Raw genomic sequence first — 22,098 nt, forward strand, 5'->3', positions numbered from 1 at the left:
AGCTGGCTCCTGGCCGATGGCGAGGGGTGACTCCTCCCTCGGCGTCGTCTTCAGGCCAGTCGGCGAAGGTAGCCGAGGGCCTGAAGTCGCCTGTCGTCCCTCCTCCTCCCTCGGCGTCATCTTCCAGAGCCGCCGCCCCCAGATCGGGGTCGTCGACATCGCTCTCCGCCCGGTCGGCGACGAACTCACGGGCCGGCCCCGAGGTGCCGGCTGGTGGGTAAAGAAGGGGATTCTAACCAAAGCCGATTGATCAGAACAAAACTCGGCAAGAAGAAGACAATCCAAAGAAAGAAAAGAAAGGAGACTCACCACGGGCGGGGGGTTGGCGCGGGAGTATGGCTCCTTGCCGAATCGCCAGTCCTCCGGGAGCCTGCTGTCCGAGAGGTAGTTCACCATAAGGGCCACCTCTTCGTGAGGCATGTCCTTGGTGCACATCCGACTCGGGTCACGGCCCCCGCTCATCTGGCATATCATGTGAGGGCGGCCTTGGAGTGGGAGAACTCGGCGCGAGACGAAGGCGGCCAGCAGGTCCGGACCAGTCAGACCCTCCGACTGCGTCAGCACTCGGAGTCGCGTGATGGCGCTGGCTCCCGCAGGCGTCAGCGACCTGGCCCGGTACGACCAGTTGGGCAGTCTGCCAGCCGGCAGATTAACCCAGTCACCCCTCGTGGCGACGTTCCTGACATAGAAGTAGGACCTCTGCCACATCTTCACCGACTTCAACAGCGATATGGAGGGGAAGTGGTTGTCGGATCCTGTCCTTCACACGGAGATGAAGGCGCCGCACTGAGCCAGCACACCCGCGGCCTGGGTGCCGAGCTTGGAGAAGAAGAACTCCCCCAGAGCTCGAGGGTGGGGAGGACTCCGAGGAAGCCTTCGCACAGAGCCACGAAGGCGGACAGCAGCACCACTGTGTTTGGGGTGAGGTGGTGCGGCTGGAGGCCGTAGAACTCCATGAACGACCGGAAAAAGTTGCTCGCCGGTAGCCCCAGCCCGTGCAGGCAGTGCAAGCGGAAGATGACCCGCTCGCCCTCCAGCGGGGCGGGGGAAATCTCCCCCGCCGGCGCAAGATGCACCTGCACACGATCTTCGTCGGGAAGCCGACGGGTCCGGCGGAGGAACTCGATATGGTCTTCATGGACTTCGGAGCCGTCCCAGGTGCCGGAGCGCACTGGGGGAGGCGCGGCAGCGGAGGAAGAACTCATCGCGAGCTGTCACCGCAGCGTTCGCCGGAGCCTGGGCGTGCGGCGGAGCGAAGAAGAGGAAGCAGGAGAGCGAGGAGCTGCGAGGAGGAAGAAAGCAAGGGGTAGTGGGAAGGAGGGGCGCGTGTGCCCCCCCTCTTCCCCTTACTTATAGCCCCGTGAGTTGCGAAGCCGAGGGGGCGGACGTGGGGATTTACTGCGCCCGCAACCCCACGACCCCCACGATCCATGAAAAGTTACTGCGCGCAATAACTTCACGGAATCCCAACCGTCCACCGGGGCCGCAGCGGATCCGCTCGGGCGCCGAGGCATGGTAATGGCGGGCCCCGCCTACGGGCCTGTCCCGTCGCGCGCGTGGGCTGGCAGGACGGCCTGGCCACGTGCCCTCGCGTGACAGGCCAAGAACGGGCGGTGGCCTGGAAGCTTAGCTAGCACGCCACTTGAAATCCCGCCGCGACGTTCGAACTGCTGAGCAAGTCGGAATTGAGTGAGTCCGAGTTGGGCGAGTCCGACTACTTCTAGTCAGCCCGGCAGAAGTCAATCAAGACCATGTGTTGAGCACCCGGAAAGAGAAACTGCTGAGGCTTCTCGGCCGATCGTCCACGGCGCCTCACCAGCTTCGGGGACTACTGTCGGAGTAATGGGCCACGGGTAGGCCAACCCGAGCCCCATAACCTTTCAAGACATCGGGGCAGGCTGCGCCCCTCAAGACCACAGGGCGAAGAGCCGCCTCCTGGGGAGTCTACGGCAAGGCGGCCGACTGCCCGCTCACGGCCGAGTCCCAGGGGCGACTTCTAGAGAAGCCGGCTTTGGGGAGTCGGCCGGCGACTCCTACAAACCGTGACCTCATCGAAGGGGACGGTGCAGGGGCGTGGCTACAATGAAGCCCACTCCCCGCCCCTTACCAAGGGCAGGCATGGCTACAGCACGCTGTACTTGGGAAGATCTCCCTGCGGCGTGGCACTGTTGCCCGGTCGGCCCTGACATCAGCACCACTGTATCGGGTCCTGCGCCCACGACGGCTTGTCTGTACGGCCTGGAGGCAGTGGGGCCCACCAGTCAGCGAGACCTCGGGAGACGGCAGGAGAACCGCCAGTCGGACCCGTCGGGAGTCGGCCCGGGGGAGTCGGCCGAGCCCTCCCCCGGGGCCCACGCGCCATTAATCAAGAAGAGACGGGAAGTAGCCACAGTGATCGCCCGCCAGGCGGCGGGGCTGTTGCCACGACCCCATGACCAAGCTTGCGTCATCAGGAGCACGGCTACAGTAATCAGCAGCCGGCAAGACCCGCCCGCGGCGGACGCGGCCTGTCGGCTCCGTACCAGAACAGTCGGCGGGGCCCACCAGTCGGCGGGCCCTAGCAGTCGGCGGAGAAGTCGGAGGTCGGAGGCACTGACGGCTGGGCCCGCGCCCAGTCAAATTACCATTGTACCCCTGGGGGGTAGGCCTATATAAACCCCCCAGGGCACCCATGAAAAGGGTTGGATCCCAGTAGTTCTATACCATACCAGATAGAAGGAGAGAGCTAGCCTTGCCCTCTCCCACCACCAGACACATCTCAAGGAGCAACCGTGTAAACACTTGACCATAGCGATCATGCGGAGACCCCGCAGAGCAGCAGTAGGGGTATTATCTCCCCGGAGAGCCCCGAAGCTGAGTAAGATTCACCGGCGTGCATGTCTTCGCCTCATCCCGTTTCCAGGCACCGGCGACATTCTACTCGCCCCCACCATGATAAGCCATCCGTTGGCATATGTCGCACCAAACCCCCGACACGCAAGATCATGGTGATGCATAGCAACGAAAGGGGAGAGTGTTGTCCACGTACCCTCGTAGACCGCAAGTGGAAGCATTAGCACAACGCGGTTGATGTAGTCGTACGTCTTCACGATCCGACCGATCCAAGTACCGAACACACGGCACCTCCGAGTTCAGCACACGTTCAGCTCGATGACGTCCCGCGAACTCCGATCCAGCAGAGCTTCACGGGAGAGTTCCGTCAGCACGACGGCGTGGTGACGGTGATGATGTTGCTACCGACGCAGGGCTTTGCCTAAGCACTGCTACGATATGACCGAGGTGGAATATGGTGGAGGGGGCACCGCACACGGCTGGGAGAGATCAACTGATCAACTTCTGGGTCTAGAGGTGCCCCCCTGCCCCTGTATATAAAGGAGCAAGGGGGAGGCCGACCGGCCCTCTATGGGCGCCCCAGGAGGAGGAGTCCTCCTCCTAGTAGGAGTAGGACTCCCCTTTCCTACTCCTGCTAGGAGGAGGAAAGGAAGGAGGAGAAGGAGAAGGAAGGAGAAGGAGGAAAAAGAGGAAAGGGGGGCCGACCCCCTAGTCCAATTCGGTTTGGGCTAGGGGGGCCGCGCGCCCTGCCTCCTCTCTTCCACCACTTGGCCCATGAGGCCCATTACTTCTTCCTCGTATTCCCGTAACTCCCCGGTAACCCTGAAAATACCCGAATCACTCGGAACCTTTCCGATGTCCGAATATATTCGTCCAATATATCGATCTTTACGTCTTGACCATTTCGAGACTCCTCGTCATGTCCCCAATCTCATCCAGGACTCCGAACTACCTTCGGTACATCAAATCACATAAACTCATAATACAATCATCACCGAAACTTTAAGCGTGCGGACCCTACGGGTTCGACAACTATGTAGACATGACCGAGACATGTCTCCGGTCAATAACCAATAGAGGAACCTGGATGCTCATATTGGCTCCCACATATTCTACGAAGATCTTTATCAGTCAGACCGCATAACAACATACGTTGTTCCCTTTGTCATCGGTATGTTACTTGCCCGAGATTCGACCGTCGGTATCTCAATACCTAGTTCAATCTTGTTACCGGCAAGTCTCTTTTACTCGTTCCGTAATACATCATCCCGCAACTAACTTATTAGTTACAATGCTTGCAAGGCTTAAGTGCTGTGCATTACCGAGAGGGCCCAGAGATACCTCTTCGACAATCGGAGTAAAAATCCTAATCTCGAAATACGCCAACCCAACAAGTACCTTAGGAGACACCTATAGAGCACCTTTATAATCACCCGGTTACGTTGTGACGTTTGGTAGCACACAAAGTGTTCCTCCGATAAACGGGAGTTGCATAATCTCATAGTCATAGGAACATGTATAAGTTATGAAGAAAACAATAGCAACAAACTAAACGATCAAGTGCTAAGCTAATGGAATGGGTCAAGTCAATCACATCATTCTCCTAATGATGTGATCCCGTTAATCAAATGACAACTCATGTCTATGGCTAGGAAACATAACCATCTTCGATCAACGAGCTAGTCAAGTAGAGGCATACTAGTGACACTCTGTTTGGCTATGTATTCACACATGTATTATGTTTCCGGTTAATACAATTCTAGCATGAATAATAAACATTTATCATGAAATAAGGAAATAAATAATAACTTTATTATTGCCTCTAGGGCATATTTCCTTCAGTCTCCCACTTGCACTAGAGTGAATAATCTAGTTCACATCGCCATGTGATTTAACATCAATAGTTCACATCACCATGTGATTAACACCCATAGTTCACATCGTCATGTGACCAACACCCAAAGGGTTTACTAGATTCAATAATCTAGCTAGTTCACATTGCTATGTGATTAACGCCCAAAGAGTACTAGGGTGTGATCATGTTTTGCTTGTGAGAGAAGTTTAGTCAACGGGTCTGCCACATACAGATCCGTAAGTATTTTGCAAATTTCTATGTCAACAATGCTCTGCACTAAGCTACTCTAGCTAATTGCTCCCACTTTCAATATGTATCCAGATTGAGACTTTGAGTCATCTGGATCAGTGTCAAAACTTGCATCGACGTAACCCTTTACGACGAACCTTTTGTCACCTCTATAATCGAGAAACATATCCTTATTCCACTAAGGATAATTTTTACCAATGTCCAGTGATCTACTCCTAGATCACTATTGTACTCCCTTGCCAAACTCAGGGCAGGGTATACAATAGGTCTGGTACACAGCATGGCATACTTTATAGAACCTATGGTTGAGGCATAGGGAATGACTTTCATTCTCTCTCTATCTTCTGCCGTGGTCGGGTTTTGAGTCTTACTCAACTTCACACCTTGTAACACAGGCAAGAACTCCTTCTTTGACTGTTCCATTTTGAACTACTTCAAAATCTTGTCAAGGTATGTACTCATTGAAAAACTTATCAAGCGTCTTGATCTATCTCTATAGATCTTGATGCTCAATATGTAAGCAGCTTCAACGAGGTCTTTCTTTGAAAAACTCCTTTCAAACATTCCTTTATGCTTTGCAGAATAATTCTACATTATCTCCGATCAACAATATGTCATTCACATATACTTATAAGAAAAGTTGTAGTGCTCCCACTCACTTTCTTGTAAATACAAGCTTCACCGCAAGTCTGTATAAAACCATATGCTTTGATCAACTTATCAAAGCGTGTATTCCAACTCCGAGATGCTTGCACCAGTCCATAGATGGATCGCTGGAGCTTGCATATTTTGTTAGCACCTTTAGGATTGACAAAACCTTCTGGTTGCATCATATACAACTCTTCTTTAATAAATCCATTAAGGAATGCAGTTTTGTTTATCCATTTGCCAGATGACAATTGCTAACATGATTCGGACAGACTTAAGCATAGATACGAGTGAGAAACTCTCATCGTAGTTAACACCTTGAACTTGTCGAAAACATTTTTGCGACAATTCTAGCTTTGTAGATAGTAACACTACTATCAGCGTCTGTCTTCCTCTTGAAGATCCATTTAATCTCAATGGCTTGCCGATCAATGGGCAAGTCAATCAAAGTCCACACTTTGTTCTCATACATGGATCCCATCTCAGATTTTAGGGCCTCAAGCCATTTCGCGGAATCTGGGCTCATCATCGCTTCCTCATAGTTCGTAGGTTCGTCATGGTCAAGTAACATGATCTCCAGAACAGGATTACCGTACCACTCTGGTGCGGATCTCACTCTGGTTTACCTACGAGGTACGGTAGTAACTTGATCTGAAGTTACACGATCATCATCATTAGCTTTCTCACTAATTGGTGTAGTAGTCACAGGAACAGATTTCTGTGATGAACTACTTTCCAATAAGGGAGCAGGTACAGTTACCTCATCAAGTTCTACTTTCCTCCCACTCACTTCTTTCGAGAGAAACTCCTCCTCTAGAAAGGATCTATTCTCAGCAATGAATAACTTGCATTCGGATCTGTGATAGAAGGTGTACCCAACATTTTCTTTTGGGTATCCTATGAAGATGCACTTCTCCGATTTGGGTTTGAGCTTATCAGGTTGAAACTTTTTCACATAAGCATTGCAACCTCAAACTTTAAGAAACGACAGCTTAGGTTTCTTGCCAAACCATAGTTCATACGGTGTCGTCTCAACGAATTTAGATGGTGCCCTATTTAATGTGAATGTAGCTGTCTCTAATGCATAACCCCAAAACGATAGTGGTAAATCGGTAAGAGACATCATAGATCGCACCATATCTAATAAAGTACGGTTACGATGTTCGGACACACCATTACACTGTGGTGTTCCAGGTGGCATGATTTTTTGAAACTATTCCACATTGTTTTAATTGAAGACCAAACTCGCAACTCAAATATTTGTATCTGCGATCAGATCGTAGAAACTTTATTTTCTTGTCACGATGATTTTCCACTTCACTCTGAAGTTCTTTGAACTTTTCAAATGTTTCAGACTTGTGTTTCATCAAGTAGATATACTCATATCTGCTCAAATCATCTGTGAAGATCAGAAAATAATGATACCTGTCGCGAGCTTCAATATTCATCGGACCACATACATCAGTATGCATGATTTCCAACAAATCTGTTGCTTGCTACATTATTCCGGAGAACGGAGTCTTAGTCATCTTGCCCATGAGGCATCGTTCACAAGCATCAACTGATTCATAATCAAGTGATTCCAAAAGCCCATCAGCATGGATTTTCTTCATGCGCTTTACACCAATATGACCTAAACGGCAGTGCCACAAATAAGTTGCACTATCATTATTAACTTTGCATCTTTTGTCTTCAATATTATAAAAATGTGTATCACCACGATCGAGATCCAACAAACCATTTTCATTGGGCGTATGACCATAGAAGGTTTTATTCATGTAAATAGAACAACAATTATTCTCTAACTTGCATGAATAACCGTATTGCAATAAACATGATCCAATCATATTCATGCTCAACGCAAACACTAAATAACATTTATTTTAGGTTTAACACTAATCCTAAAAGTATAGGGAGTGTGCGATGATGATCATATCAATCTTGGAACCATTTCCAATACACATCGTCACTTCACCCTTAAGTAGTCTCTGTTTATTCCGCAACTCCCGTTTCAAGTTACTGTTCTTAGAAACTGAACTAGTATCAAATACTAAGGGGTTGCTATAAACACTAGTAAAGTACACATCAATAACATGTATATCAAATATACCTATGTTTACTTTGCCATCCTTCTTATCCGCCAATTACTTGGGGTAGTTCCGCTTCCAGTGACCAGTCCCTTTGCAGTAGAAGCACTTAGTCTCAGGCTTAGGACCAGACTTGGGCTTCTTCACTTGAGCAGAAACTTGCTTGGCGTTCTTCTTGAAGTTCCCCTTCTTCCCTTTGCCCTTTTCTTGAAACTAGTGGTCTTCTCTACCATCAACACTTGATATTTTACTTGATTTCTACCTTCGTCGATTTCAGCATCACGAAGAGCTTGGGAATTGTTTTCGTCATCCCTTGCATACTATAGTTCATCACGAAGTTCTACTAACTTGGTGATGGTGACTAGAGAATTCTGTCAATCACTATCTTATCTGGAAGATTAACTCCCACTTGATTCAAGTTGATTATAGTACCCAGACAATCTGAGCCCATGCTCACTGCTTGAGCTATTCTCCTCCATCTTTTAGCTATAGAACTTGTTGGAGACTTCATATCTCTCAACTCGGGTATTTGCTTGAAATATTAACTTCAACTCCTGGAACATCTCATATGGTCCATGACGTTCAAAACGCCTTTGAAATCCTGATTCTAAGCTGTTAAGCATGGTGCACTAAACTATCAAGTAGTCATCATATTGAGCTAGCCAAACGTTCATAACGTCTGCATCTGCTCCTGCAATAGGTCCGTCACCTAGCGGTGCATCAAAGACATAATTCTTTTGTGCAGCAATGAGGATAATCCTCATATCACGGATCCAATCCGCATCATTGCTACTAACATTTTTCAACATAATTTTTCTCTAGGAACACAATAAACTGGGAGGAACATCGCGAGCTATTGATCTACAACATAGATATGCTAATACTACCAGGACTAAGTTCATGATAAATTAAAGTTCAATTAATCATATTACTTAAGAACTCCCACTTAGAAAGACATCCCTCTAATCTTCTAAGTGATTACGTGATCCAAATAAACTAAACCATAACCGATCATCATGTGAAATGGAGTAGTTTTCAATGGTGAACATCACTATGTTGATCATATCTACTATATGATTCACGCTCGACCTTTCGGTCTCAGTGTTCCGAGGCCATATCTGCATATGCTAGGCTCGTCAAGTTTAACCTGAGTATTCTGCGTGTGCAAAACTAGCTTGCACCCGTTGTAGATGGACGTAGAGCTTATCACACCCGATCATCACGTGATGTCTGGGCACGACAAACTTTGGCAACGATGCATACTCGGGGAGAACATTTTTATCTTGAAATTTAGTGAGAGATCATCTTATAATGCTACCGTCATAACTAAGCAAAGTAAGATGTATAAAAGATAAACATCTCATGCAATCAAAATATGTGACATGATATGGCCATCATCATCTTGTGCCTTTGATCTCTATCTCCAAAGCATCGTCATGATCTCCATCGTCACCGGCATGACACCATGATCTCCATCATCTTGATCTATATCAATGTGTCGTCACATGGCCGTCTCGCCAACTATTGCTCTTGCAACTATTGCTATCGCATAGCGATAAAGTAAATTAATTATTTGGCTCTTGCATCTTATGCAATAAAGAGACAACCATAAGGCTTCTGCCAGTTGCCGATAACTTCAAAAAAACATGATCATCTTATACGACAACTTATATCTCATCACGTCTTGACCATATCACATCACAACATTCCCTGCGAAAACAAGTTAGACGTCCTCTACTTTCTTGTTGCAAGTTTTACATGGCTGCTACGGGCTGAGCAAGAACCGTTCTTACATACGCATCAAAACCAGAACGATAGTTCGTCAAGTTGGTGTTGTTTTAACCTTCGCAAGGACCGGGCGTAGCCACACTCGGTTTAACTAAAGTTGGAGAAACTGACACCTGCCAGCCACCTATGTGCAAAGCACGTCGGTAGAACCAGTCTCGCGTAAGCGTACGCGTAATGTCGGTCCGGGCCGCTTCATCCAACAATACCGCCGAACCAAAGTATGACATGCTGGTAAGCAGTATGACTTATATCGCCCACAACTCACTTGTGTTCTACTCGTGCATATGACATCTACGCATAAAACCTGGCTCGGATGCCACTGTTGAGGAAAGTAGTAATTTCAAAATTTTCCTACGCACACGCAAGATCATGGTGATGCATATCAACGAGAGGGGAGAGTGTTGTCCACGTACCCTCGTAGACCGAAAGCGGAAGCGCTAGCACAACGCGGTTGATGTAGTCGTACGTCTTCACGATCCGACCGATCCAAGTACAGAACACACGGCACCTCCGAGTTCAGCACACGTTCAGCTCGATGACGTCCCGTGAACTCCGACCCAGCGGAGCTTCACGGGAGAGTTCCGTCAGCACGACGGCGTGGTGACGGTGATGATGTTGCTACCGACGCACGGCTTTGCCTAAGCACCGCTACGATATGACCGAGGTGGAATATGGTGGAGGGGGCCACCGCACACAGCTGGGAGAGATCAACTGATCAACTTCTGTGTCTAGAGGTGCCCCCCTGCCCCTGTATATAAAGGAGCAAGGGGGGAGGCTGGCCGGCCCTCTATGGGCGCGCCAGGAGGAGGAGTCCTCCTCCTAGTAGGAGTAGGACTCCCCATTCCTACTCCTACTAGGAGGAGCAAAGGAAGGAGGAGAAGGAGAAGGAAGGAGAAGGAGGAAAAAGAGGAAAGGGGGGCCGACCCCCTAGTCCAATTCGGTTTGGGCTAGGGGGCCACGCGCCCTGCCTCCTCTCTTCCACCACTTGGCCCATGAGGCCCATTACTTCTTCCTCGTATTCTCGTAACTCCCCGGTAACGCCAAAAATACCCGAATCACTCGGAACCTTTCCGATGTCCGAATATAGTCGTCCAATATATCGATATTTACGTCTCGACCATTTCGAGACTCCTCGTCATGTCTCCGATCTCATCCGGGACTCCGAACTACATTCGGTACATCAAATCACATAAACTCATAATACAATCGTCACCGAAACTTTAAGCGTGCGGACCCTACGGGTTCGAGAACTATGTAGACATGACCGAGACATGTCTCCGGTCAATAACCAATAGCAGAACCTGGATGCTCATATTGGCTCCCACATATTCTACGAAGATCTTTATCGGTCAGACCGCATAACAACATATGTTATTCCCTTTGTCATCGGTATGTTACTTGCCCGAGATTCGATCGTCGGTATCTCAATACCTAGTTCAATCTCGTTACCGGCAAGTCTCTTTTACTCATTCCATAATAAATCATCCCGCAACTAACTTGTTAGTTGCAATGCTTGCAAGGCTTAAGTGATGTGCATTACCGAGAGGGCCCGGAAATTCCTATCCAACAATCAGAGTGACAAATCCTAATCTCGAAATACGCCAACCCAACAAGTACCTTTGGAGACACCTGTAGAGCACCTTTATAATCACCCAGTTACGTTGTGATGTTTGGCAGCACACAAAGTGTTCCTCCGGTAAACGGGAGTTGCATAATCTCATAGTCATAGGTGTTGGGGAACGTAGCAGAATTTTAAAATTTTCTACGCATCACCAAGATCAATCTATGGAGTCATCTAGCAACGAGGGAGAGGGGAGTGCATCTACATACCCTTGTAGATCGCGCGCGGAAGCGTTCAAGAGAACGGGGTTGATGGAGTCGTACTCGTCGTGATCCAAATCACCGATGACCTAACGCCGAACGGACGGCACCTCTGCATTCAACACACGTACGATTGGGAAGACGTCTCCTCCAACTTGATCCAGCAAGGGGGAAGGAGAGGTTGATGAAGATCCAGTAGCACGACGGCGTGGTGGTGGAAGCAACGGTGATCTCAGCAGGCCTTCGCCAAGCTCACGGAGAGGGAGGAGTGTCACGGGAGGGAGAGGGAGGCGCCAGGGGCTAGGGTGCGGCTGCCCTCCCTCCCCCCACTATATATAGGACCCCTAGGGGGGCGCCGGCCCCAGGAGATTGAATCTCCAAGGGGGGGCGGCGGCCAAGGGGGGTGGAGTGCCCCCCAAGCCAAGTGGGGCGCCCCCACCCCTAGGGTTTCCATCCCTAGGCGCAGGGGGAGGCCCCAGGGGGGCGCACCAGCCCACTAGGGGCTGGTTCCCCTCCCACTTCAGCCCATGGGGCCCTCCGGGATAAGTGGCCCCACCCGGTGGACCCCCGGGACCCTTCCGGTGGTCCCGGTACAATACCGATTACTCCCGAAACTTTCTCGATGGCCGAAACTTGACTTCCTATATATAAATCTTCACCTACGGACCATTCCGGAACTCCTCGTGACGTCCAGGATCTCATTCGGGACTCCGAACAACTTTCGGGTTACCGTATACTAATATCTCAACAACCCTAGCGTCACCGAACCTTAAGTGTGTAGACCCTACGGGTTCGGGAGACACGCAGACATGACCGAGACAACTCTCCGATCAATAACCAACAGCGGGATCTGGATACCCATGTTGGCTCCCACATGCTCCTCGATGATCTTATCGGATGAACCACGATTTCGAGGATTCGATCAATCCCGTATACAATTCCCTTTGTCAATCGGTACGTTACTTGCCCGAGACTCGATCGTCGGTATCCCAATACCTCGTTCAATCTCGTTACCGGAAAGTCACTTTACTCGTACCATAATGCATGATCCCGTGATCAACCACTTGGTCACATTGATCTCATTATGATGATGCATTACCGAGTGGGCCCAGAGATACCTCTCCGTCATACGGAGTGACAAATCCCAGTCTCGATTCGTGCCAACCCAACAAACACTTTAGGAGATACCCGTAGTGTACCTTTATAGTCACCCAGTTACGTTGTGACGTTTGGCACACCCAAAGCACTCCTACAGTATCCGGGAGTTGCACAATCTCATGGTCTAAGGAAATGATACTTGACATTCGGAAAAGCTATAGCAAACGAACTACACGATCTTTGAGCTATGCTTAGGATTGGGTCTTGTCCATCACATCATTCTCCTAATGATGTGATCCCGTTATCAATGACATCCAATGTCCATAGTCAGGAAACCATGACTATCTTTTGATCAACGAGCTAGTCAACTAGAGGCTCACTAGGGACGTGTTGTGGTCTATGTATTCACACATGTATTACGATTTCCGGATAACACAATTATAGCATGAACAATAGACAATTATCATGAACAAAGAAATATAATAATAACCATTTTATTATTGCCTCTAGGGCATATTTCCAACAATAGGAACATGTATAAGTTATGAAGAAAGCAATAGCAACAAACTAAACGATCAAGTGCTAAGCTAATGGAATGGGTCAAGTCAATCACATCATTCTCCTAATGATGTGATCCCGTTAATCAAATGACAACTCATGTCTATGGCTAGGAAACATAACCATCTTCGATCAACGAGCTAGTCAAGTAGAGGCATACTAGTGACACTCTGTTTATCTATGTATTCACACATGTATTATGTTTCCGGTTAATACAATTCTATCATGAATAATAAACATTTATCATGAAATAAGGAAATAAATAATAACTTTATTATTGCCTATAGGGCATATTTCCTTCACAAGACTCATCCGGATGGCACTCTCGAGCGCTACAAAGCTCGCTGGGTGGTTTGGGGCTTTCGGCAACGTGCGGGCGTGGAATTCACCGACACTTTTGCTCTGGTTGTTAAACCGGGCACGATCCGCACCGTTCTTCAATTAGCCATCTCCCGAGCTTGGCCTGTGCATCAGTTGGACATTTCCAACGCCTTCTTGCACGGCCACCTCGCTGAGCAGGTGTTCTGTGAGCAGCCCACTGGCTTCGTCGACGCCATGCATCCAGACCATGTGTGCTTGCCCTCCCATTCCCTTTACGGTTTGAAGCAGACGCCTCGGGCCTGGTACCAGCGCATCGCTGCTTTCCTGCAAACGCTCGGGTTTACATCCGCTCGCTCCGATGCGTCCCTCTTCGTGTACCATCACGGAGCTGACACGGCCTACTTGCTGCTATATGTCGACGACATCATACCGATGGCATCCACTGCCGCGCTCCTTCAGCGGCTCACTGCTCGTCTTCACGATGAGTTTACCCTCAAGGACTTGGGGGCCCTGCACTACTTCCTTGGCATCGAGGTGGTTCGACGGTCAGATGAGTTCTTCTTGCACCAACAGAGATATGCTCATGAGCTTCTTGACCGCGCCGACATGCTTAACTGCAAGCCCGCTCCCACGCCAGTCGACACCAAGGCCAAGGTTTCCGCTCTGGAGGGTTCTCCCGCATCCGATGCGGCATTCTATCGCTCCATTGTGGGCGCTCTACAGTACTTGACTCTGACGCGCCCCGATCTGCAGTACGTTGTTCAGCAGGTCTGTCTTCACATGCATGCTCCGCACGACTCTCACTGGACCCTGGTGAAGCGTATCCTCTGTTATATATGCGACACCCCGTCCATGGGCTTACGTTGACGGCCTCTGCCTCCACCGACCTCGTTGCCTACTCTGATGCGGACTGGGCTGGCTGCCCGGATACACGACGCTCCACCTTGGGGTACTGTTTTACCTTGGGTCGTCCTTGATCTCTTGGTCCTCCAAGCGACAGCCCACCGTCTCCCGCTCGAGTGCCGAGGAAGAGTATCGAGCAGTGGCTAACGCCGTTGCTGAATGCTCTTGGCTTCATCAGCTGCTCCAGGAGTTGCTTTGTGACGTTCACAAGGCCACGCTCGTCTACCGCGACAACGTCTCTGCCGTGTACCTCTCCGCCAACCCGGTCCACCATCGTCGAACGAAGCACATTGAGCTCAACATACACTTCGTTCGTGAGCAGGTGGCTCTTGGGCACATCCGGGTCCTCCACGTCCCAACGACGCAACAGTTTGCCGATGTCATGACGAAAGGACTGCCTACTTCTGTTTTTGAGGAGTTCAGGTCCAGTCTTTGCGTCTCCGGCGACGCTTCGACTGCGGGGGGTGTTGAACATATGGTTTGTGCATGTATATTGTATACCCCGGCCCACCTCCTAGTCATTTTATAGTTGAGGTTGAGGCCCACTTTGTACTCCATATATACGTGCGCTATGCACCGATCAATACGTCATGTAGCATTGCCAAAACTCTCATTTCCAACACTTCCAAAATAATTCAAGTTTCAGGTTTGTCCTAAAATCAAATTTGTATAATTTTGATCAATTCTATAGAAAGATATACTAGCATCTTGAACACAAAACTATTCTTTTGAAATTCTTGAACACTATAGGCTTATCCCTAGTAGTGACTCTCTAGGCGGCGTTTAGCCGTATCGGCGTCGAGTGATTGGCTGGAAGCTCAATGCCGATGATCTCCTCTGTGGCAGCCATGAGGTTGCTCGCAGGAATGTGGAAGTCTTGAGAGCCTCCTGCGGCACCACCGGAGATGCCGGCTCGATCCAACCGAACCTGGTTTGCAAGCTCCACCATGTCGACGATGGATGCACGGTTCGCTCACCATTTTCGAATGTGTTCTACGAAAGCCAACAACCAACTCTGTTTCTCCACGAAGCTCATGCGCTCGCTGCATCTTTTTGGCGCTGGGCCTCTAGTTTCTTCGAGTTCTTGCCAGATTTCGGAGCCATGCCTCGTCGTGTTGGTCGGCAACGAATTCCAGACCCCCAAAGGTGAGAACCAGGCCCTCGGTGAGGGGAGCGACAAGGTCGAGTTGCCCCACCAAGTTGGTGACAAAGCTCAAAGCGTCAATGGCGGAGATCCGGCCTGGAGCGCAATCGACGTAAACGAAGTTAGATCACATTTGGATCCGGTTTGCAACTAGCGCAAACCATGCCTGACGCGCCACCGCTGGTTCAAATTCCGGCAGATCCCTCAGTAGGGTGTTGCACTTAGCCGGATTACCTACATGGGAAACATGGATCAAGATTTACCTAGGTTCGAACCCTCTCGGTGGAGTAGAACTCTACTTCCTATTCGATTGCACTTGATGGATGGGGTGTACATATTACATGGATGATCTCGTAGGTGCATCCAGGGGTTGAACGTATTATGATGTTACTCCTAGACTAGCTCGAGCTCGCCTGAGAAAGGATGGTGGAGTCTAGGGTTACATGACATCCTACTCGGCTCCGGCGGTTAAGAGTCCCCATAGATCTCTGGGCCGGCTTGTCTAGGACCCCAAGCCGACTTCCTTCGTCTAGGGAGGCCGCAGGGAGGGTCGTGGGCCTGGCCATAGCGTGGCCTAGTGGGCATCTACTCGTTCAGGCGAGCCGCCTTCCGATGGCCCGAGGTACCCTAGTACATGACACCGTTAGTTGCCTTGAATTGGTCATTCGCTTCCAGGTTGAGGCTGGACTGAACGCGTCGTCTTCAAAATACATGGCTAGGTGTCAATAGCTTCTCGATAATCCCTGAAAGGCAAGCTTGCGCCGACTCGCACGAGGGCGAAATGTAACGCCATCCACCATAGACCAAAGTCAACATGGGAAAGCTGAAGCCGGTCACACAAGGCGCACTGTGCATTCAAATGTAGTCTCAACATAGCGATCCCGACGCAACGACTTCCACTTCACCGCGAGCGTCCGCCCGATACCTTACTAGGACGCGACGCCAGAAGTGTTGGTATCGTCCGGTGCAAGAATGGTATAGTTTGTACCGATATTACGAATAAGGGCAATCGTATTTATTTATTTTTGTTTATCTTAGAGTCGATGTTACGAAATGTGTGTCTGCTGACACATTTTTGAATATAAACGAGATACTAATATATTTAAAAACACGATTGTCTCATGACCTTGCCACGCCAGAATAGTGTCACCACGACCGACAAAGGGAAAAAAAAAAAGAAAGGTCGTCAAATCAAACCCAATGGATGCATTGACCAGAAAGTCATGAGCGCGGGTCTTGCAAACAAAACGAAAGTCTCCCCTCAAAAACGAGAAAACAAAACGAAAGTCGTGCCCTAGGTGCACAGCTTCATCACAAAAGCAAAACGAAGGCCTCGCACGCCGAAACCAACAAACAAATCGGGCACCAGCGATTCTGGATATGTCTAAAGCAAAGCCACTACCCATTCTTTCTTCCTATTGTTTTTCAGATCAAGCCCTGTTTTCTTGTGTCGACTGCGTAGCACGTAGCGGACGAGCGGACGGCAGGCAGCGTGGACGCGCGCAGCACTCCGTCGCGGCCGGCGGTCGCGGTCGCCGAGCTGTCCAGCAGACATGTCGACCTCCATCTCCATTTGTCGACCCCACGGCCAAAGCAAAGCAAAAGCTGGATGGATGGATGGATGGAGCCCGTTCGTGTCTGTCTCGTGGGACGGGACGGCAGCACAACAATGGAACTCGTAGTAGTAGATGATAGCTGTAGCGAGAGAGAGAGAGAGATGCAATGTGGCCATGTAGGGCTCCAGATGTTGGTTGGTTATCCACTCGATTCGTTTCTTTTCTTTTACTATCAGCTGCTGCTGCCAGTTGTGGGTGGAACAACCGAGGTGGTACGTGGAGATTAGACGAGGGAGCCGGTTGTCCATTAGTGGTGAAGCTCTAGTCGCGGCAGGATGGGGTTGGAGGAGAGGGGATGAGACCGGGCAATGGCGAACCGAGCTGCCTGCTCGCTTGCTTGTCGGTCCAAATCTTTAGCTTAAATCACACATGCCATTTGTTTATAACACACATAGGAGTACGCCATATGCCATTTGTTTAAAACACACATAGGAGTACTCTGCATACATACGTACGCCTCAAGATAAGATAAGGGTCGCAAAGCCATATGCCATTTGTTTATAACACGGGCAAGTAAAAAGCTCCTCCCCCTCCCTCTCTCTATCTTTTTCGGAGGATTCAAGAGATATCACACAACGGAAAACGATACTACCACAAACAATTATTCCGCTTCAAAAGTGCTCTTCGTATAAATACAAACTCTTTGAATTCGAAGAATCCCTGCCGAGTGTGTGTGTGTGTGAGAGAGAGAGACTGGTCGTATAAAACACGGCGGGAGTACTATTTGATGGCTTGATTGCTGGCACGACCGACGAGCGCGCACGAGAAAGGACGAAGAGGAGGACACGTAGTACAAACCGAATATTCCCCCCGCAACCACAAAATCCCCTGTTTTTCCGCCCAAAAAAAAGACATTTTTCTCCCCCGGCCGTCCTAAATTCGGCACCGCTCCCACGCGATCCGAGCCGTCCGTTCCCCGATCCGACGGCCCCAGTCTCGTCCCCACCAACCCGGGCACTCCCCCGAAAAGGAGCCGAGGGAAAGAAAACAAAGCGAACAAATCTGGGAGGTTAAATAAAAGGGGCGCGTGATATCCGAGGCAAATCCGGATGCTTCCAAGCTCCAGCCCGCACCCATACCACCCCACCCCACCCCAGGGCAGCCAGGGACCCCTCCTCCTCCTTGCCCTCCCCCCTCCTCCTCGATCCCTCAGCCAGCTCGCCTCCCCCCTCCGCCTCGGTCCGCGCCCCGCTCCTGGATTGCCGCCCCGGAGTTCTCCATTCGCCGCGGAGAGATCGGCCGCTGCTACGTCATCGTTCGCCGGCGCTGATAGGTGGGTTCGCTGCTTCCCCTTTTGAACTCGTCGGGAATTTCTTCTTGACTTGTGGGGGAAAAGGGGTCGGGGTTCTTGATTCGTTTTGCTCCTCGTCCCGGGCCATGGGGCTGGGCGGAAAGATGGCTTCTTTTGCTTCGGCTGATTATTATATGTTCGTGATAGAGCCGTTGTTTTGAATCTTTCTATTCGATTTTATTTACTTGGTGCCTCCTCCTCACCACCATGGATCGTAGCTTGGGGATTGCCTCAATGATTTCTGTTCGAGCTGTTCCGCTCCCGTTCATGCATCGCGTCCGCGTGTCCGTCCCTTTCCTCCGTCTCGATTCGCTCGGCGGAGCGGCATTCCCTTGGATTCTTGCGGAGCTCGTCCCCTTCCGCGCCCATCCCTTCGCCCCGTCGCTTCCGCTTGTTTCCAGGACCGGATAGGCCAGCAAAAATCCAAACATTTTCGCCGATTTGTTCGTTTGGTTCGCCGGGTTCCCTGTTTAGCTGCCGAATTAGTTAATGAACTAATTATTTTCTCCTGCCTTTCGGCGGATTTACTGCCCCGATTTGGGCGGAAATTTGTGTTGCTACTCTCAGCACCAAATTCGGGGCCTGCTCTGCTCTGCTTTCCCCTGTTTAGAGTGGCTTGAAATGCGGACGCCCGCTCGCCAGATTCTTCCGGTTTTGGGGAAAGCTAAAAATAGCCGTCGCTGTCCCTGGAAACATGGTGGTGGTTCCAGACCGTAACCGAAGCCATTTGTTTCTCGCCTCGCCGGTTTCCCCTGAGACGAAGCAACAGAAAACAATGGAGGGGCAGCGCGTCCGCCATCGCCATGTGTAACCGATGGGGTGCGATGCTTCCTTTGATTGCAATGCAAAGGTGCGTGTGGACGGAGGTGGAGTGGCGGCGGCGGCGCCCTGCTGCGTGTGGCGTTCAAGCAGGGTAAAGATTTGGGGGCTTTGCGTGATTCTCTCCCAGGTTTCTTCTTGATTCAGGTATTTGGGGGTTGTTGCAGCTCTTCCTTTTTGACGAGCTGTCCTTGGAATCCAAGGAAGCCTCTTCCCTCCTTTAATCTATACCTCCCTTTGGACTCTGGTGGTGTCTCCTATCATTGTTATCCTTGTGTGTTACATGGCTGTTTTTCCATTTTCGTGTCGCGATTAGGCGCGGTTCAGGGTGCTGATCTGTTTGATGGTTTGGTAATTCTGGCGGAGAAAGCCTTGAATTTGGTTTCCATTGTTTTGAATTCCATGGTTACAACTCTGTGGAATGTTGACTTTTAACTAACTGACCTAACTTGTGGCCAAACTTGTCTGTGCAGGTAGGCAGGCAGGCTGTTTCTTGCGGTTTCGGGAGGAGCACATTTGATCCGAGTGTTGGTCCCGGGTCAAAGTGGGAGCCAGAGATTTTGTCTCTTGATGCTTTAGAGGCGTTGTTTCTCCAGTTCTGATGGAAGCCAAGGGCGTGAGGGAGCGGGATGCTCTGATCGACCTGGAGAGTGGGAACAACGTTGTTATCAGCGAGCATGGCCATGGAATGGATGCTAATTTTGCGGTGAGCCCACCCAGAACACCGCCAAATGGCAGGCTGAATCGTGTCATGCACACCAAGGATGAGGGGAATCAGCACATGGATTGTTCCTCGCCCGCTATGGAAACCGCTTCCAAGAATGGAGATGACAGGAAGTCCGAAGGGGAGGAGAAGCTGGGCCTTCTGGACAGTTCTGGCGGTGAGAAGGCAAAGAAGAAGCGGTCCAGCTCCAAGAAGCCACCACGGCCACCGAGGCCGCCGACGCATTTGCCGCTGGATGCTTCTGACCAGAAGCTCCTCAACGAGCTGAATGAGCTCGCTTTGTTGAAGCGGGCAAGGATTGAGCGGATGAAGGCTTTGAAGAAGATGAAGAATGGCAAACAGGGTTCCTCGAATAGCAATTTTTGTCCCATGATCATCACCATTATCTTCTGCCTCGTCATACTCTGGCAAGGTATAACAAATTAGTAATATAAGTATTATTGCCTGCTATCTCATATTTTGTCATGCTTAACAAGGATATGTTTGCAAATGAAGGAAGACCTTTCTTTGATCCTGAAACTAACCTTGTCAAATGCAAATTTCCCTGTGATAAATTTTATATACTTGACAATTAATCATATCAAATCTTTGGCACATAGGATGAATCTAGGCAGTATCGTTATTCGTTCATTAGAATTTACCTTATTTAAACAGCCAGTTTTATTATTGAGCAATCAACTGTATATATATCAGATTCTTAATTAATGTTCACATTATAGTTTCTTACCATGCCCTTGCTTGTCAAATTGTTCATCAATGTCATTTATGCAAGAGTTAATGTTAGTTTAGACACAGTTGCAGATGGCATACTTTTTACATTGGGCAAGGCAGAAAACCACTTGTGGTATATATATTGATTCAAGTAGTCAAACACTATATTCTGTCAACTGTTATAAGCCATGTAGTTCAAAAAGCCGTTGGTCTTCAGAAAATAACGGCACACTAAACTTCCTTGGTTTTTTTTGGCACTACAGGGTTTTGCTCAAGGCAAGCATCTGGAGTAAGCTTCCACGGATCACCTGAATCTTCAGTTAGAGAGCATAGCAGCCTGATCTCCATCCGGTTCTACAAGAAGAACCATTCTAACGTCAGACCCCACGGTTCCACCTCCGCGGCTCCCAAGTATGCAAACTCAGTCATTTTCCAAACAATGCATCTCACTGAAACCCGAAATCTCTAAGATCTGGAGCCTTCGGTTGTACCATGCCACGATGCATTGCTGATGCTTTCACTTACCTTCAACCTTTGCAGCAACTACGAAACGCACCACCGGGGCTGGAGATCCGTCCCGAGGGGAGAGAGGCCGCGGCACGAGCACGTCGGCCGGGCATGACCGCCGGCCGCGCCAAGGCCCCCGCCGACACGCCCTCCCGCTCGCCGCCATTTTGAGAGCTCCCCCACGACAGGCTGGCCGATGTAAATCCGAGGCTTTGTTTAGCGCCCCTCGAGGAGGCCTCGCTGTAAATGAACCTTCTCTAGCGTGTGTTGCGCGTCCCCCCGCCGGGTTCCACGCTGCTAACCAGCCGGTGGAGTGGACTTCCCGGCGGCCATGGCGGCACCCGGTAAGTCAGTCCCGAGCGCAAGCTGTATGATGACGGTGATGCTGGTTTCGATCAATCAATAATACTAATAAGGCTTGCTAGCTGGTGATGGTGGTGATAATAGTAGTCAAATCTTGATCTGGTCCTGAACTGAAGCCAGTGTGGCTCACACTGTTGACTGTTGGGAGTGTCACTGCTGTGGGCGGTGGACGTGGGCGGTGTAGATCCCTACGCTGTAGTACGTGTACAGCACGGCGGCTGCATTTGTTATTTGTGTACAATTTCAATAATGGAGTGTCAATGATGATGGTTAAGCAATCGGATTCGATTCAGATCTAAGAGGTTTTTCTTGTCTCTCTCTCACTCTCACTCTCTCTCAGAGTGTGTTTCTCATGGTGAACCTCGCTCACATGGCGTTGCGTGCTGAGCGGCCGGCAAATCTTGGGCACATGGCATTAAGTACGCCTGCTTAACACGAGATGGCTTGAGTGCTTTGTCGCTTGTCGGTGCCATGACTCTCTGAGAGCGCACAAGGACTGCTATTTATTTGTGAAGATAGACTATAAGTACTAGTGTGAAGGTACTTTTTGAGGAAATCGGCATACTGATTTTTGAATGTCCTAGGTAAGCAAACTCGCAATACAAATGTGAGAAATCTACTGTGGGAACTCATGTAGGATTGAGTATGGATTCGAGCCATTGCACATGGTCGAGCAGGTTTTCATGAGGATCTTGTTCAAAATGATCTATTCGAATTTTCATGAGGATCTTGTTCAAAATGTTCTATTCGATACTGATAGGAG

The 22,098-nt window shown here is 49.8% G+C and overlaps 1 protein-coding gene across 2 annotated transcripts; it reads left to right on the forward strand.

The window, feature by feature from the left end:
- Nucleotides 1-17,995: 17,995 nt before the first annotated feature.
- LOC125547008 lies at nucleotides 17,996-21,627 on the forward strand. 2 transcript variants are annotated; one of them, XM_048711066.1, is made up of 4 exons: nucleotides 17,996-18,193; nucleotides 19,504-20,166; nucleotides 20,729-20,876; nucleotides 21,006-21,627. In XM_048711066.1, the coding sequence occupies exons 2-4, from the start codon at nucleotides 19,632-19,634 to the stop codon at nucleotides 21,085-21,087; spliced, it is 765 nt and encodes a 254-aa protein (XP_048567023.1). In that variant the 5' UTR covers nucleotides 17,996-18,193; nucleotides 19,504-19,631; the 3' UTR covers nucleotides 21,088-21,627. The 2 variants fall into 2 exon arrangements, with proteins under 2 accessions (XP_048567023.1, XP_048567025.1); XM_048711068.1 differs by lacking the exon at nucleotides 17,996-18,193 and adding an exon at nucleotides 18,961-19,177.
- Nucleotides 21,628-22,098: the final 471 nt, after the last annotated feature.

This window comes from Triticum urartu, chromosome 1 (assembly GCF_003073215.2).
Source record: "Triticum urartu cultivar G1812 chromosome 1, Tu2.1, whole genome shotgun sequence".
Classification (NCBI taxonomy): Eukaryota; Viridiplantae; Streptophyta; class Magnoliopsida; order Poales; family Poaceae; genus Triticum; species Triticum urartu.

Bases quoted from the DNA above. Each gene is read 5' to 3' on its own strand.
- LOC125547008 (XM_048711066.1), top strand. From the start codon at position 19,632: ATGGAAGCCAAGGGCGTGAGGGAGCGGGATGCTCTGATCGACCTGGAG. The intron at 20,167-20,728 runs GTATAACAAATT...TTGGCACTACAG, and splicing joins CCTCGTCATACTCTGGCAAG to GGTTTTGCTCAAGGCAAGCA. The intron at 20,877-21,005 runs GTATGCAAACTC...CAACCTTTGCAG, and splicing joins TCCACCTCCGCGGCTCCCAA to CAACTACGAAACGCACCACC.